At 39.4% G+C, this 17,942-nt stretch overlaps 1 protein-coding gene across 5 annotated transcripts in view; it reads left to right on the forward strand.

Annotated features, from left to right (window-relative positions):
- FARP1 (FERM, ARH/RhoGEF and pleckstrin domain protein 1) overlaps window positions 1-17,942 on the forward strand; it is a gene marked incomplete at both ends in the record, with an annotated part of 162,282 nt that overhangs the window by 108,138 nt on the left and 36,202 nt on the right. For 2 of the 5 annotated variants that reach the window (XM_079537933.1, XM_079537934.1), the window contains 7 exons: window positions 3,452-3,566; window positions 4,734-4,881; window positions 7,749-7,844; window positions 8,376-8,539; window positions 10,197-10,265; window positions 11,022-11,097; window positions 13,302-13,542. In XM_079537933.1, the coding sequence (XP_079394059.1) occupies window positions 3,452-3,566; window positions 4,734-4,881; window positions 7,749-7,844; window positions 8,376-8,539; window positions 10,197-10,265; window positions 11,022-11,097; window positions 13,302-13,542 (909 nt within the window). Of the gene's footprint in view, window positions 1-3,451; window positions 3,567-4,733; window positions 4,882-7,748; window positions 7,845-8,375; window positions 8,540-10,196; window positions 10,266-11,021; window positions 11,107-13,301; window positions 13,543-17,942 lie in introns of all 5 variants that reach the window. The other 3 variants (XM_079537935.1, XM_079537936.1, XM_079537932.1) reach the window with 2 other exon arrangements.

Consider the following 17,942-nt stretch of genomic DNA (forward strand, 5'->3'; position numbering starts at 1 on the left):
TCTTTAAGCTAGTTCTAATTTTCTGTCTTTGCTGATAAAAATGTCTTGGTAACTTTGGGGAAATTGAGCATCATTTGTTACACTGCATTCTAGGAGAGTGAGTCTTCCCTACCAGATGTCTTCGTACCAAATAAAGATGTTGGGGAGAGAATACCTTAGTGCATATTTCTGTTGTAGAGGTGCTGCTTCATGATCATCCCCTCTTGAACTATTCTATTGCCTATGTATTATTTTCTTATGACTTCTACGTAGATCTTAGTTGATGTGTTGCTCATCTCTTATTGATTATTCAATTCAATTCTTCACCGAACCCTCTGCAGCTCTGGTGCCTGGGCTGCTGAATGCAACTACTAGCTTGTTTTCCTAGCATGAAAGGATAAAATCCCAGGATGTCCTTACACTTATACAAGCCTTCTTTTTCACTTCTGTGCACAGTCAAACTCAAGTTTTACTGAATGTTTTTCAAAATTTCTCCATCGTGCACTTGGCCATCCCCCCTGACACACAAGTACAGGAAGGCAAGAAGCTTTCCTTTAAAGGTGTACAAAAATGTCACATCACCACCATTGCTCTCATGCACTGAGATGCGTTACAATGTTGAATGAAATAGTCTTCCTTTTGAAATCTTTTTAGCTCTTTGTCCCCTTCACCTTTGAGCTTTATGTGCAGGCTTCTGAATTGTTGTTTTAGGAAACAAGTAGTACTCTCCTTATGGATGGTAAAGTAAGATACTTTTATATTGGGGAGAAAAGAAGTGTTTTTTCCATCTTATAAAAGGAGAGGGGCAAGGGATTCATCCCGCAGAGGTAAGATAGTATCCACAGAATCCAAACTGCTGCTTTGGGTAGAGAGATTTTATGCCTTATGGTGCCTCTTCATAGCTCCCAGCTGCAACTTGGGCTGTTCTGGATGTTTATGATTTTCACCCTCCCTCTTTTTTGTGTGTTTGCTAGAAACCTCAGCTAAAACTTTGTGACCGTCTCATTTATTCTTCCACCATAGTCTCATGAACATTTTTTCTGTGAAAATTGAATCTGATAAGAAGCTATGACTGTATCTTACCCATGTGACTGTCTTTTGTTATTTATTTTCTCTCTGCCTTATTATTCAGTAGCTAAAGAAATATCGCATAATTGTCTGCTACAAAAATAAAACTTGACAGCTGATAAGAGTAATGGTATCAAAGTGGAAAGATGGAGAACATAGGAGTTTAGGTATTGTATGTGTTATCAATGCTGTGCCTACCAGCGGTTTCCATGGGGGATATCTGATTTCAAGTGCCTTTATATTATGTATACAGGCTTATAGCAATGTTATGGACTGTTGGTTTTTTTGTTGTTTTTTTTAATATGAAATCCAATATGATAGCAAATAGGCTTATGTTAAATTAGCAGGTATGTTACAGAACAAAATTTATAAATGAAACATTCTATTTAAAAGCACCTCAGAAGCACTGTAGAAAGTGTTGGATGAGAGGACACTGATACAACAAATGATGCAATAAAGCAAATGTGTTAAGTAAGAAGACGGTCTGATTAAACAAAAAGAGCTGAAATACAAAGCATTAGACATATCAGAAGTACTAATGCAGGCAGAATACAGAGAGTGTGTAATTCACTTGCAAGCTAAGAGAAGGGAAGCCTCAATGAAAATCAATCTTTAGCTAAAACAGAATGTAAAGAGGACCTATATGCAAGGCTGATAATATTCAAGATGCAGCTCCTTTGTAGAGGGAGTGATAGCGGGGCTGGGGTGAGAAGAAAGCAAAGATGCTTGGTACAAGGTCGTAGAGAATGAAAGTAATTAGAAAGCCTGGAGGACAATTTTGATAATGAATTTGCAGTTGACAGAGAACACTATAAAAATCATGTAGCAATAGAATAAGTCATATGTTCTCTGAGCTCTGGAGAAAGCCCTACGTAAGGTGGTTAAGTGCTTCTGTGTAAAAGGTCTACAAGGTATGAACAGCATTTTAAAGAGTCTAGTTCGTGCCTTTTGAGGTGCTGCAGACTTAGACAGGCTTATGGCCCCTTAAAGAGGAAAAGCTTACTTTTTGTTTTAGTTAGGGTTAAAAATGCAACACAGATTAGAATCACTGGAATCAAGTGAAATGGGAGTGATGGACCTGCTTGAGACATGGGAATGAAAGAGACTTTTTTACAAAGGAGAATTCTCAAATAATTTGGGATGTGTTTGTAGCCACACATCTCAAGGAATGACTCAGAGTGGATGAAATGAGGAAGGGAATGGAAATCAGACACTGTTCAGTAGCTCTTTTCCACCTCTGCAGCCTGGTTGGGTTGAAAGGTTACTTTTCTGTCGTTTGTAGATACCTTGGTCCTCATCTTCTCTGTCAGCGTGAGTTTATTGATTCTCATGTTTGCAAGTATGTTTGCTATCAGGCAAACTTTTGCCAGAAATCACTTTGCAGTGTTACAGGCATCTCCTTAAACCTTTCTTTTATCGAAAACCAGCTCATTTCGGACAGAATGTGTTTAAGAGGTCACTTACATGGGCAGAACTGAAGTGAAAGTGAGGCAAGGATCTGAGTCTGCATTCTGCCTGCTGCCTGGATTTAATACAGGGGAGCTGCATTTTAATTTCACTTATATTAATAAGATAGCAGCCTTTTGTTGCAGCGTTGTTTGTAATGTTCTGGCAGATCTGCAGGCAGAGGTTGCTACATCACTCTGTGAAAAACCCAATAGCAAGATTTTTAAGAAGCATTCCAAGAATAGCAGGCAAGAAGATACTAATCTGGCAGCCACACATAGATTGCCTGACCCTCTCTCCCCCTAGATGGAAAGGAAATCTCTCTGAATGGGCTGCAAAATGGAAGACGGGTGTGGCATACTGTTGCACACACATTGCTGAGTAACTGCAGCAGATGGGAGCAACTTTGAGGAGGAGGGAGACAGAATGTGTCTCAAACTGCTGCAAAATTGTGGAAGATGAATGTTTCATAACCTGCTGATTACGTGCCTGTGTTCAAACACACAAACGAAACCATCTCACTTCAGATTTCCCCTGAGATTAGAGTGTAGGGCATGGGCCTGGGGAGGAAGCTTGTGTTTGCCTGCTCTGGGGAAAGGTACCTGAGCGCTACCGTGCATAAGAGAGACGGATGTGATCTGCTGAATTAATGCTGTTCTCCCAGTTACCCTTATTTTATTCTGCACATAAATCAAAGCAGCACTGTGATGATTTCATTTGTTCAATTAACATCTGACATCTACGTACATGATTGTGGGTGGGAGGAACCCTTGGGTTGCAGGTACTCATACAGATGAGAAGGGAGGAATGTATAAAAGATAAAATAGCGTGAGTCTGAGTCATGGCTTCATGTGATTGCTTCTCTACCCTCTTCCCAGCTATCTGTACCTTTTGGATTGCCTGAATAACTCAGATTTAATTTAGTGTTTTAATAGACTTTTCTTGAAATTCTCCATAGCTGAGATTGGGGATTTTGATGAAACCATAGACCGTGAACACTTAGCGAAGAACAAGTATATACCTCAGCAGGAAGCACTAGAAGACAAAATCATGGAATTTCACCGTAATCACATGTAAGACTTTTTTTTTTTTTTTTTTTTCTTTTTCCTTTTTAGTCTTCTTTTAATTTAGTGTAGTTTTGTTAATACTTGCTATGTTGTGTATGCAAAAGAGATTTGGGTCTCTGAGTTTCTCAAAGTTTACTTGTCAAAAAACATCCAAGCCTTTGAATTTACAGTTGCCTTTCTCCCATCGTCATAATAAAATGCTTAAAGAACAATTGATTTTGATATTCATTCAAGCATGTCCTTATTTTACAGTCTATTTCATCCAAAATGCTTCACTGCTGATTCCGTGCATGCAGATACGATTGCAAATGATAACTGATCAGTCAGGCACTTGTGACAATGCACTTCTTGATCTCAAGGACATTCAGTGTTGCTTTTTCACGTTTCTATGCTGTATTTAGAGATGGTTAAAGAAGAGATTTAATGATAGTTTTGGGAAAAGCAAAGAGTGCTTGCAGAGCTAGGGATTTGAGGGGATCAGCACTCAAGGTGATGGTGCACATTAGTGACTTGGTCTCCTAAAGTCTTGAGGAAAAAAGGTACAATTGTGAAAAAATTTGGAATAAGACATAAAAGGGTTTTTTTTTTTTTTTTGCTATGAAAACACCTCAAGACTTGAACAGTTTCATTCTGAACTAACTTGAATTGGAGATGAGTGTAGGGAGCTCTACTCTGCTGATAATTGGAATTTTTGCTTAATTCAGTTGTAAGAAGTTTAGTGCTTACGGGTTTCCAATGTTTATGTTAAAGTATCTCCTGTTTCACTTCATTTCTGTTTTGCATTCGCTTTTACAATGACACCATTACAGACTTCCATTTATTTGTTTTCATTTTGTAGGAATATATTATGTTTTTTCAGTGGAAAACAATTAGAATTACTTCTGTTAAAGCTAACGGCTCAAAATCCAAGTTTCAGGTGTCTCAGTACTGGAGTGGCCAAAATTTCTAGTAGATTGTAAAAACTGAATACTTTGGTATTGGTCTATACTATAATGCAATATTTTTTTTTATCTGATTAAAAAAAAATTCTGTGGAGATAGAAAAAAACAATCAGATGTAATAGCTCTGATAGCTTTTAGTCTCTGGTAAAATGTCTATTTATGCACTAGAGGACCCGTTGTTTTCTATTAATCGGTGTGAATAGTTTGTGTGTCTTCTCTTTTGTTTCTCAAGGGGACAGACACCAGCAGAATCTGATTTCCAACTTTTGGAAATTGCCCGTCGGCTGGAGATGTATGGAATCCGCTTGCATCCAGCCAAGGACAGGGAAGGGACAAAAATCAACCTGGCTGTTGCCAACACAGGCATTCTGGTGTTTCAGGTTAGAGCCGCTCAGCATATGACTTTGCTCTTTTTAAAGCAGTGAAATCTCTTAGAGCAATAAGAATCCAAGGCCTTAACCATATCGGGAAGAATTTGTTTAAGAAGATTTAGGAATTTCCAAAGCTTTTCTAACAATAGCCTCAAACCTTATATAGCTCCACTATGTACTTTACTTCCAGGGACTCATACCTTGTTTGCACACACAGGCTAGAACTCAATCTTGAACTACAATGCACTATTCAAAGTGCAAACTGATCTGCAGCTCACAATTTGCAAGTTGGTCACGCTGACACCTTCTGCATAAAGGAGCAAACAGGTCTTGTAGGCATGGTGCATAATAATAGTTGTGAAACAGGGACGAATAAGAGACACCAGGAGTACAAGGTGAAGAATACAGTAAGTGAGTGCAAGCTCTCTGTAGTGTTGCAGTATCCTTGACCAGCTTTGGCTGTTTTACCTTTGTTGAGTTAGAAAGCATTTTCCTTAGATTTCGTTGCTCTACTGCCTCAGTCAGCCTTGTTCATGAAGCATTATTAGCAAATTTATTGAATTTTTGTTCTCCAGTTCTCCTTAGAGAAATAACAAATTGGAATTTTATAGATGTGAAAGTACAGATAGTCAGCTTGCATAAGCTGGTTTCACTTCAGTTGAGTTTATATCTACTAGCATCCCAAATGCCTCTTTCTGCACAATGTCAAAAGCAGTAAGTAAACTATTCTTTAAAATGTCCATTTACAAGTATTTACCACCATTCATTTGACTTCAGTTAAAATAGTACAGCGTTTCCAACCTTGAAGAGTACTTTGTCTTTTTATTAAAAGAAAACAACAAAAACCAGCAGCAAAAAATGAACTCAGAAATGTCTAATCACAGAATCACAGAATTGTAGGGGTTGGAAAGGACCTCCAGAGATCATCGAGTCCAACCCCCCTGCCAAAGCAGGTTCCCTACAGCAGGTCGCACAGGTAGGCATCCAGGCAGGTCTTGAACATCTCCAGAGGAGACTCCACCACCTCCCTGGGCAGCCTGTTCCAGTGCTCCGTCACCTCACTGTAAAGAAGTTCTTGTGCACATTTGTGCAGAACTTCCTAAGCTCTAAATTAAAAAAATAAAAAATAAAAACTCATAGCAGTTAAACAGATTGACAGTACAGCTACAAAACTGAAGCATAGATTGAAGCAGGAGAACATGAAGTTATTGTGAAAATGTACACAACAGTATCACAGTTGTATTTACAGACCCTTCCCTGCTCCCCTACAGCACTTTCATCAGTTGAATTAACGAATTGCAAACCTTTATAAATTAAGATTGTCTTACAATTGAAGGAACATATCCAAAATAGTATGGTCATCACTGAATCCCAGCAGAATGCTGGGGTCTTTCCGTATCGATGCAGCTGCCAGCTGAAGGCCCAAAGTCTGATTTGTACAGCTCTAAAAGTCTGTTATCTCCCCTTGTTGTAGTCTTTCAAAGAGAAGTGGGTTGTTTTTGCCCACTTGGAATTTTTGCTGGAGCCAGCTCCAAGACTGAGAGCTGAGAGAGAAACTGAGGTCAGGCTCTGACCTGCTGGAGTCTGCCCAGCAATTGGAGCCTTTCGTTCATCTATTTATTATGGGTATAGCTGAGAGAAATTGAAAATGTAATGACCACATTAGAATGACATCGATGTAAAAATCAAAATAAAGGTTCGCTGACAAATGGCTTAAACAGTACCCACTCAGACTTACTTTGAAGTCTGCCTTTTATTAAGAAATCAGTGCCAGTGCTTCTGAGTGTTCTGAAGGAGGTTAATTATGTGATTCTTAGACAGCAAACTGACTTAGCAGAGATCATCACGCTGTTACTACTCCTACGTCCGTCTGGTGACGGAGCCCAAACCAACGTGAGTTTCTGCATTCAACCATCCTCAAGTTGCTGTTCTTTGAAACCTCTGTGCTGCACTGTAGGCATGTGTGTCTTGAAATCTTTACTGAGCAAGCTGGTGTAATGAATGTTCTAAAACAGTGTCTCCACTTCTAACATAAAGACACCTCATCTACAAAGAGACTGAGAGTGCTGAGGTTGTTCAGCCTGGGGTAAAGAAGGTTCTGGGGAGACCATATTTCAGTAAAGTGGATCTACAGGAAAGCTGAAGAGGGGCTCTTTAGCATAGGGCGAGGGATAACTTTTGAAGTAAAAGGGTCGATTCAGATTAGAGGTTAGGAGGATGCTCTTTACTCAGAGGGCAAATGAGGTGCTGGCACAGGCTGCCCAGAGAAGCTATGGATTCCCCATCCCTGGATGTGGTTGAGTCCAGGCTGCTTGTGGCCCTGGGCAACAGATCTACTGCAATTTGTCACTGCCCATAGCAAGGGAATTGGAACTGGATGATTTATATAACCCCTTCCACAGTGATACTGGGGCAAAGGGCTAATGATGCTCTCATTGAGAATAATGGTATTTCAGAAGGATTTCTCTCAGGCTTACTGTTTGTTTTTGCTGCATATATTTTTTAAAATATTTTCTTACATTTCAGAAACAGGTAAACTACTCAGATTCCTTTTATTTAAGTTGCTCCCTATGAAGAGACAAAATAGGCTGCTCTGCTTTGTACAGTGATACTGGATTTCATAGTTTCACATCTAGTCAGTATGCCTAGTCCTACAGAAGTTCAAGAGCTATAAGTGCCTGCCTTCAGTCTACTACTACTGGGTGCTTATGCTTAAGAATGTATGTTGACATTTGCAGCACTGGGGGGTGAATGTGAAGAAACACCGTAATCACAAATAAAGAGAATAGATGATTAATATTTTCCAGACTTGTAGTGGTTTGAATTTCTCCATTCAGAGCTGTAATGCATAAATTCTGCTGCTCTGTCCTTTGTAGGGCCACACCAAGATCAATGCCTTCAATTGGGCTAAGGTTCGAAAGCTGAGCTTCAAGAGGAAACGTTTTCTTATCAAACTACGGCCTGATGTGAATGTAAGTCTGTGTCAGAGATTGGTGAAGCTGACAAAATGTTATTTGGTAAATTTCTACTCCCAGATTAAACATATGTTTTTGACACCTCTTGAGAGTTTTTTAATTACTTTTGTTCAGCTTTGGTATGTTACTGCATGCATCAAACCAGCATCTCAGGTGAGCAGCCCAACTAAAGGAAATGTAAACTGAATGTCACAGAGTCTTCTTCTGACTGTGCTTCTTGAGCTATATCATTGGTTCTTAACTATGTAAACCACCTCTTCACATGTTTATGCTTGTGAGACCCCTTCTTTATCTCTGTCATACTTGTCAATGAAAGAAAGCTTAAGCAACAGCTGTGATATTGCTAGGCAGGTCATTGATGTCTAAAAGGCAGAGTAGGGTCTGTTCATACTGAAAGCCAATGAGTTGGGAAAAATCTTCTTTTTTTTTTTTTTTTTTTTTTTGTAGCATAGGGCTTGCTTTGTTAGGGTGTCTCTGTAATGTGTGTTGCTTGCTTGCTCACATTGTGAACATTCTCTCAACTTTCAGAGTTCATTCCAGGACACTCTGGAATTCCTTATGGCCAGTCGAGATTTTTGCAAATCGTTCTGGAAGATCTGTGTGGAGCATCATGCCTTTTTCAGGCTGTTTGAGGAACCTAAACCAAAGCCCAAACCTGTTCTTTTTTCTAGAGGTTCATCATTTAGGTTCAGGTGAGACCTGCTTTCTTCTTTCCACCTTTGTTAACTTCATATTTCAAAATCACATGCATATCCTTAATGATGTAGGATTAAACCCACCATTTTCAGCTCCTATATATTTTTAATTGTATCTTCTCAGCCAGAATAGTGCAGAGAACACTGGGGAAAAAGCCTGCGTTCATTTTGTAGTAGCTGTTAAAAAGTAACTGTCTAGAGGTAAGGTATCAGGTGTATTGGTTCCAGCTGATTTCACTCGAGAAAATGTGTCCCAAGTTGCACCAGCTAACAATTCTTCAGCAATCCTTGGACTCTCTGTCTCTAGGAAAAGATCTTTTGTAGATACCAGAGTAGAGACTTGCATTTTCATGGTGTGGCCCTGGGGTAAATCCATCCCTACACAGTTTAGGAGATGTCTTTTCTCTATGCTTAGCCCACGTGCTTGTAAACGGTTTATACGAGATGATAACTTATGCTAAGACCAGGTCTACCTGCAGTATTGATAAGAGATGTAGGAAGAATTGAAGAGTTAGATGGTTGGATTTTTCAGTTCTTGATGTTTTGTTGTTGTTTTCTGTTTGTAGATACAGTATTGTGCATGTCAGGGGCAAATACCCTTTCATTTTGTTCGGGAAGTTGATACAAATTGAACAACCAGAAACACCTTCTCTGTTGAGATAATGTTGTTGGTACGCTGTACCTGCCTTGAGCATGTACCCAGTAGATACGGCCATTGTGTCTTCCCACTTTGTTTCCTACTGGCAAAATAAATTAATTAAGATAGAAAGAACTAGGGTAAACAAGCTATTAATTTTTGAGTTTCTGACAGAGTAAATAGTAAAACATAAATGCATTCAGCTTATCTCTTGCTTTGGAGAACAGATTTTGCCTACATCTTGCATTCACTGTGAGCTGTGCTGCATATGCATATGCATGTGGTTACTTTTTTCAGGCCTTTCAGTAAATCGGTTGAAATGAATGGAAAGGTGCTGGGTTTTTTTCTGTTAGCAAACAATCTGGAGGTGCAGGTTTCCTTTGCTGTTCCCAGTTCCCTGTGGAGTTTTTATCTTTGCACAGTAGGAGATGTTGAGCTTTCTCACTACAATTTTATGGTGTGTAGCATAAGGAAAGTGTGCAAGTTCCAGCCTAAATCTTTGCAGAGACTGTGTGTATGTTTAGCTGACGTAACTGAGTTATGTTACAACTGAAATGCATTTTAGCAGCTTTCTTTTTGGTTCCAGCATACGAGGTAAGACTGGGATTTGAATCCTGGAAAGCTTCAGGGATGTTTTTTGTTCATGTAAAACTTAACCTCTACTTTGCTTTATGCTGGGTGATTTCCCAGTCATATTGCACAAGGGTGAGTCAAGGGCACATAGCTGAATTTAATTAGTTCTGACATAACATCATAAGGTATCTCCGTAATAAAAAAAAAAAAACAACACATGGTAATATGCCAAAAGGTAGAAGCTTGTGAGTATATGGTCATAAAGAAAGAGACCTTCTTTATGATTTTACGTGAGTTTCTACTGATACTGACAAATATTTTTCTGGTTGCCATGACTTCGTTTGCAGGCCACATACGTATTTATGATGACCAGGTGATAGGAAGTATTTACTGTGAGAAATTCAGTACCTCAGATTAGTAGTGTAACCATTTTTTTTCTTTCAGTGGCCGGACTCAGAAGCAAGTTCTTGACTATGTTAAAGAAGGAGGGCACAAAAAAGTACAGTTTGAAAGGTGAGAGGAAAATAAATGAGCTTTTTTTTTTAAAAAAAAAATTAAAGCAGCAGCCTCTGTTTATTTAAAAGAGATTAGCATTATTCAAAGTAAAAAAATTCCTTCTCTGTTGGTTTCACAGTTTATCACTTGTATGATATCCTGTTGGTCCTGAATGTTTGGCAGAAGTTTGCATAACCAATCTATAGTTTATTTAAAATCTATAGTCTTCAATTTGATTTTTCAGCAGTGAATGTCCTACTATTACAGGTAAACTGTTCTCACATTGATTTGCACCCTCTTCAGTAGGATGTGATTAATATATGTGAGCAGAAAGAGATTTAAATGGGTTTTAAATGAACATACTCATCTGAGAATAAAAGAGAAGGTAGCAGGAGTAGGTACAAACATCCTCAAGGGAGAGATCTCCAGGGAAGACATCTAACTTTGCTAGAGTGCATTTTATTGGAACTGATCTTATTTCTAGTGAGCTGAAATTCATGGACAAACTGCCGCAAAGATTATGACAATTTATTGCTAATGACTCATTTTCTGCTGATGGACCATTTTTTGTTCAGTGCCTCTCTCTTTTCTTACGATAATATGTTTCCAACACGTAGCACATTTAAGCATTACAGAAAGGAGGATCTGTTTTGGAGCAAACCTTTTGTGAATGGTGCTATTCAAAGTTTTTGTTTTCAAGTAGGCGTGTCTCTTTATTCCTTTTCGTGGTAAAACTGAAATGGCCTCTTACTGTGATTTTGCTTTTATCTCCAGGAAACACAGCAAGATTCGTTCCATCAGGAGTCTGACAGTACAGCCTTCAGAACAGCATACAGAGGTGCCAAAACAAGTCAGTGATGTTGATGAAAGCCTGCATCATGCCTTTTAAACATTTCTTATTACATTACCCACTTCCAATTGATCTTTGGAAACTTCAGGAACATAGGTTTCTGCTCACTTTCTATTTAAGCGTGAGCTCAGGATCTCTGGATGTTATAAAGTTCAGCTTTTTTGATGTGGAATGTGTTCATTTCCACTATGGAACAGAATTGTTTCTAGACAGCAGCACAAGCATAAATAGTGAGCTTGTCTGAACTGTGCTAATGGCCACCTGAAAAACTGCAATCCGCAGTGTTACTGCCGGGATTCCAAGTTTTGCAGGTGATTGCACTTGGGAAAATGTAATTTTTTTCCTGCACTGAGGAGCGTTGGCTGCCCAGGACAAGATATTCCATTATATTAACATTATATTAATTTCCTCAGAGAGATTTCAGCTGTGTCCTTTTAAGTTATTATGTCTGGTAGATACCAAAAGTATTTGTCTTACATTAATAGTTATTATATGTTTGGAGTTTGCAAATCTGGTAGTCTAGTCGAGGTGAAGCTGCAGCAGCTGTGTGTTTCCAGGTCCAGCCAGTGGCTGAGCACGTATTTATAATTGGCAGCCACACAACCACGCAGACTCATTCACACACATGTATACACGTGCAAATGTACACACAGCCAGCCATACAGATGAAAACAAACAGAAAACAATACTCACACGAACACAAATAGCACATGTTCCATTCAGACTGATCAGAATGAAAGTCTGTTAGTGAAAAAATATTTATACGTGTATACAGTATGGAATCCCTTCAGTTACTGGTCTTAAAGATGAAATCTATCCGTTAATGGATCCTTAAATTTCTTCTATTCATGTTACTTGGACATATAAGCTCCAAGGCTAACAGCCCTTCTCCAGTTGCCACTACTCAGATCAGTACATGTGTAAACGCACACACAGTCTTTCTCAGTAACTCATCTTAGACATGCAGTGTGCCCCATAGCTGAAGCCTGGTTCCCAGCTACCTCACAAAGAAATGAACATGCAAATGTGCTTGTCCAGTAGCTAGCTGCTCCCAGACTTACGACATTACGAGCACACAGTCCTTAGGCCCTCTTGTCTCTCCAGTACCTGGATTGTACCTCTCCAGTATCCATGTCCTCTCTATTTTTCCAGTGCTTGGCCCAGATTTATGGCTGCTCCCATATGTGGTTCCCAGCTCACTTACCCTACTCAAAGACTAATCCAGTTTGATGATTTCTGGTATTTACGCATTGACCTACTCATGCAACCAATGTGCACGTACTCTACTCTTTGGCATCCCAGAGAGACCCAGCCACATGCTGATTATTCTCCCAAGACAGTCTCCAGAGGAGCTCTGTTTCTCTGAGAAGGTTGTTGGGATTATTATCCCCTCCTTACACTTTCTTTGTGCTCATCTGTGTTTTATCAAATAACCTCATATGTGGTAGAGCTTAAATAGCAGGTGCAAACTACTAGGTTAATATATTCAAGAATGTTACCCAAACTTTCACATTGCTTCCTTTTGATATTCACAAGCTCTTTCATTCCTGCAAATCTGGGGAATTTGGATAATTCTGCTATACATGCAGCCTATTTCAAGTGTCTTTTAGCATTTTAATATTGCAAAGACAAGCTCAGGTAAATGGTGCATAACTACTGCTGGCATATTTGTTTGCAGAAAAGCCAGTCCCCAAAGTAGAGGCAGATAGGCTCCAGGGGTTGAATGCATTGTCTTCAAAAACCCGTGTATGACCTTTTGGGCTTTTTTAGAGATTAGAAGTAGGCCATGCAGAATTTGTCTTTACATGGTTATCTTTTTATCCCTCCAGCTTCAGAGTAGTATAAACAGTTTGATGTTCTCAGTGTTGATGGCTATCTTAGAACATGGAAATATCTGGAGTGCTCCTTTTTACGTGTTACCATGTTCTGTCTTCCTTTTCTTTCTTTGTTTAGCTTACGTGTTTTCCCCCATCATCTGTTCTTCAGAATCAGACAACTCTTTTTTCTTTTTCTTTTTTTTTCCTTCTAATTCATTTTGAAGCTTCGGTTACCTCCTCTACTTTCAAGAGATCCTATGTTACTGAAGGATGTATTGTAGAATTGTAGTGCATAATTACACCTAGCCTTTTCCCCCTGACTCCCTTCCCCCTCAACCCTCTCTCCCCCTTTGCCTACCCCTTCCTTTTCCTCCTTTGTCTTTCCAGAGCTCCAGCTTTGCCTATGGAGATGACAATGATGCTGCAGCAGTGCAGAGCTGCCAGCAAGGAAAGGAATTGAAAGCGTCAGTGGAAGACACTGGACAGCACAAGAGCCCTTCATTAAAGAAGAGCCCAAAAGAAGGCAGAAAAGTGGATGGAGCAGTGGTGTCAGCAGTGGAGGAGGAAGAGGAGGCTGCTACAGACAGGATGCAGCAGAACAGACCTCAGTCACAGCAACCAAGCACAGGTCCAGCATCCAGGGCTGCTCATGGCAGCAGCACCTCCATTCCTTTCATTGACTGCAGTGATGTAGATAGCGAGTATGATCTCCTCAGAGAACAAATAACCCGGTCATATTCCCAAACAAATGACAATCATGAGGGTGATTTGACCAGTGGTGCCTATATTCACTATAGAGATGAAAATCTTAATAGAAGTAGATACAGGGATTCCTCCGCTTCTATAAAATCTTCCCAGTATCTCTCTGAAGAGTACCTTGATGATAACCCAGCTAATCTCTCCTTCTACACTGTGGGAAGCCCCACGGTGCCAAGGCACAGCTCACTGGTTGATGAAATGTTTAGAGGGCCAGGGAGCCGTAGTCCACTGGCCACTCCTTTGCCTCCCAGTAGCAAAGGATCAAGCCCCAGCATGAGCCTGAGTAGAACTGGCTCTCAGGGTTATATCTCAGAAAACGGGCATGACAGCAGGACTAGGACTGGAGAGGAAGACAGCTATGCCAGCAGCTGCCATGGCTATGGCAGATATTCTCCAGGTTCTCAGCGGCCTCATGCACGAAAAATCCTAAATCTCTGCAATAAATCAGCTACAGACCCTTTTATCTTGAGCCAGATATCTTCAACCCCAGGGCAGGAGTATAGATCTGAGAGACATTGCAAAGGGGGTGGGATGGCCAAGATGTCTTCTCCAGAAGGCAAGATGATGGCCAATGGTATGCCAGCTGGGGGGCAATCAAAGCAGAGCCCAGTCATACAGTCACTGCATGCCAGTGGCATGATGGATCATATGGCTGCAATCCAGGTGATGGAAGGCTCCACCAGCAGTGGGACAGAATCTAGTGATTCTGACTCAGAAATCATTAACCCCTTCACTCACCCTCTGGTGTTTGGAAATCCTGTTGTGCTGAGTTCCTCTCCTATGCCAAGAAATAAGTACTCCTTTGGAAGCCTTCAGCTTGATGAGGAGGTAGAAGAGGATGTGTCTGTGGGCCTTAGTGATGAAGATGGTGTGCAGGTCTTCAGCTGCTAGGAAGCAGGGCGTTTGAGACCAGTGGATACAGCAATTGCTCATTAGAGTGATGGCATCTTCTGGGGCTTGTGAGGAGTGGCTGGTATTAAACTCAGAGCTTGGGCTATTTTACATATTGTCCTTGTACTGACCAGCCAGATGAAGGAGGTGCTGAAAATACAATAAGAAGGCTAAGTTTCAATTCATCTTAACAGTAATTTATCTGCTCTGAAGAGCAATAGGGGAGGAAAATTATTACTGATTTAGGTACCTTTGTAAAACTCTATACGCTCATCTGTTCTTTGTACGAAGTCATGTTTTAGGTATATGTTGTAGCTTCTTTGACACTTGATTACTTATTTTTGCAAAACAACAGAAATGTTGTCACATAGGTACGTTGTACTCTTTTGGATATCTAATACAATTATTTTTCTCTCTTGTTTAAGGAGAGCTACTTAAGAGTGCCTCAATAGAGTTAGGGGAAAAAAAAATAAACTTACAGCCAAATACAGGCAGCTTGATACTCAAGACCAAGGCTTGCTGAAATCCTGAAAAATGCTGGCAAATCTTTTCATAGTAAGAATGTGTTTAGTCTGCTCATCTTCATAACCCATTTTATAATCTTAACTGATGAGCTGAGGAACAGTGACTTCTATTGGCTTCTTATTTAGTGAATTCAACAGGTTGATTTGTTGATGGAGATTTTGAAACTCCAAACTCTTCCTTAAGCAGGATGGAGAGCAAGATGAAAGATAAAACTCAAGTGAATGAAAAAAACATAGATTGAATTGGCTCTAATTACAAGTGGTGTGAGTATTATTTGCAAGGCAATCCTTTCTATTCATTATCAGTGTGGTAGAAAGATTAATTGCAAGAGAGTAGGTTTGTATTTTTCCCCTTATTCTTTCAGTGTTATTATTCAGAGAGGCATCAAAGTTCTGTTGTGGGTGATTTTTGGTGGGAGGTTCAAAGATGGTGGCTGTTGGGGGTTTTTTATTATTTCTTTTTTTTCTCTTTGATCATGAAAAATCTTCATCTGTACAGGACCCAATTAGTCTGTCGTAGGCTATTCTTTTTAGTTTTGCCACCTCGTAAATTTTTCATTCCCTGACACAGAGAATGGTGGGACTAACTGTGATTCAGGCTGATTGTTTTCAGTAGTGTGTATAGAGTAGCAAGATTCTGACACACACGCAGAAAGGCAGACTAATTACTTGTAAACTTCTTTTCACAAGCTATAAGTATTGAGAATTAGGCTGTATCCTAATAAAATGTGTTTCTAGTTTCTCCAAGATGACAAAGAAAATCAGAGGAAAGGTCTCCAATATGGAAAGTATCAAGCAGTTAGTAGAGCTGGGAGACAAGATGTGCTCTTTAACATTAGCCTTACTTTTAACTTTCACTGATATTTTTTATATTTTCTTTTTGGGGTATGGGAGGAAAGGGAATTAAAGTTGAGAATGTTAAGTGATGAACAGCACTTACTGTACTGGAGGTCACTTGCTGTGATCTGCTTCATGCAGTACATGTGTACATGGATGGTGGATCCACCCACTGATGAACAAGCTACAGGACTTGAAATGTAGACAATTTTTGAGATCATTTTTACAAATGTAATAAAATATGAAGTCTTTTTAATTTTTCTAATGCCTTGGTCTATGCACATTTTAAGAGTTTAATCTGAGTGAGTGATATTTAAAAGGATGCATTAGTTTGCTTAGATGTGCTTTACATTGTTGCAGTAAAATATGTCTGTGTAAATATGAGTTTTAATCTGCTCATCTACTTTAAAGTGCTTGTTTTTAAAGATTAGATAATTCATTTTTTAAACTGGAATGATTTTAAAGCATCTCTTCAGACCGTGATGTTTTGGCCACGGTCCTTTCTTCCTGTAGTTAAAGGCATGACTCTAGAAGCAGGGAGATTGCCTATTAGGAGAAAGCTTGCTTGTATATTATTATGAAAGAAGGTGATTTGTGTTGTGGATTTAGAATAGTGCTAAATAATTGCCTTGAACTTTGCAATATTTAAGAAGAGATGTAGATAGCTGAAGCTTATGTTAACAGATGGTATGAGCATGGGGAGTACGTGCATGAGTCTCCTGTTGTTGTTTTTTTTTTGTGCCTGTACAGCAGAAGAACCAGGAGTTGTATTATACTACATATGTAGAGTAATAGCAGTCTGGACATATCCATTAATTGCTTTGTTAGCTAGTAAAAGTAAAGCTCAAGTAATGGGTTTCCACTGAAAGGATTTGCAATCTTGTTTCTGTCACTTCACTGAAAAGTGAATAGATTTCATAATGTTTGGATTTGAGTGAATATCAAATTTTCTAAGTGATGTTTACTATTTTGCATCCTTTCAAATACTGTTTTCTGGCCTATTTTTCTTCTCTAGCATGTCTACAGAGGTAATGGATATATACAAGAGCAGACCTGCTAATAGCTGGAGTTAGCTTAGTTGCTGATAAAGTATCTCAACAGCTTTTTATTTTTTCCTTTTGAGTACTATTCTCAAAAGATAAAATATAAGGATTTTTTAGCAACTTTTTTCTCTCATCTGGCATTTTTTCAGTTTTAGATGTTTGCGGTTCATTTTGACATGTGGAATTTTTCTATTTTGAAGGAATAAAGTTTGTAAATTACATAGGAAATCATTTAGTTTAGGATTAAGCATTTTGCAGCATTCTTACATTGCTGAAGCTCAGTTTAATATTGGTAGACAAGCATTTAATTGAAAACAATCTGTGGGCCAAATACTTCCACCAGAGATGTGGTTGACCTCTTGGTGCTTGCCAAGAATGGTAAGCAAGAGAGCAATTTTACACTACTATTTCCATATAGGATCAGGTCCTTCAGAATGCATCTGAGAGTTTGTTTCTGTGGAACAAATACAGAGACCTTAGAGGTGAGAACAGAAACCTTTGGGGCAAGACTGGCGATGACATGGGGAAATTCTTGTGCTAGGTCACAAAATACAAATCAGAAGAGAAGCCTGTCAGTTCAAGTTAATCCTTGCAGGGATTGATTAATCTGCATACCCTAATCAATGGCAGTGGTGCCATTAAGTGCACCTGTGTCTCAACTGTTTGGAAGGTATTTGTTGGTCAAGCGAAAGATGTAATTCTCTCACCAATTACAGTAGATTTTGGAATGCAGCTGACTGGCACTGTTGATTCATATTTCCATATTTTTTGTTCGCAACAGTTAACTTCGTAATTCAGTACAAATTCAAGTCCAGATATCCTCAGACAGTTGCTGCAAATGAATCACAGAAAGATCTAGCAACTACTTCTTTGTCTGAATGAGTTGTGCTGCACCATCCTTCTCCTGTTCTTCCGAAGAACATGGAAGAAGCCTGTGGTTGGGCTGTCCAGACTGCTGAGCCAACTCTGTCCAC

Source organism: Tetrao urogallus (genome assembly GCF_951394365.1).
Source record: "Tetrao urogallus genome assembly, chromosome: 1".
Classification (NCBI taxonomy): Eukaryota; Metazoa; Chordata; class Aves; order Galliformes; family Phasianidae; genus Tetrao; species Tetrao urogallus.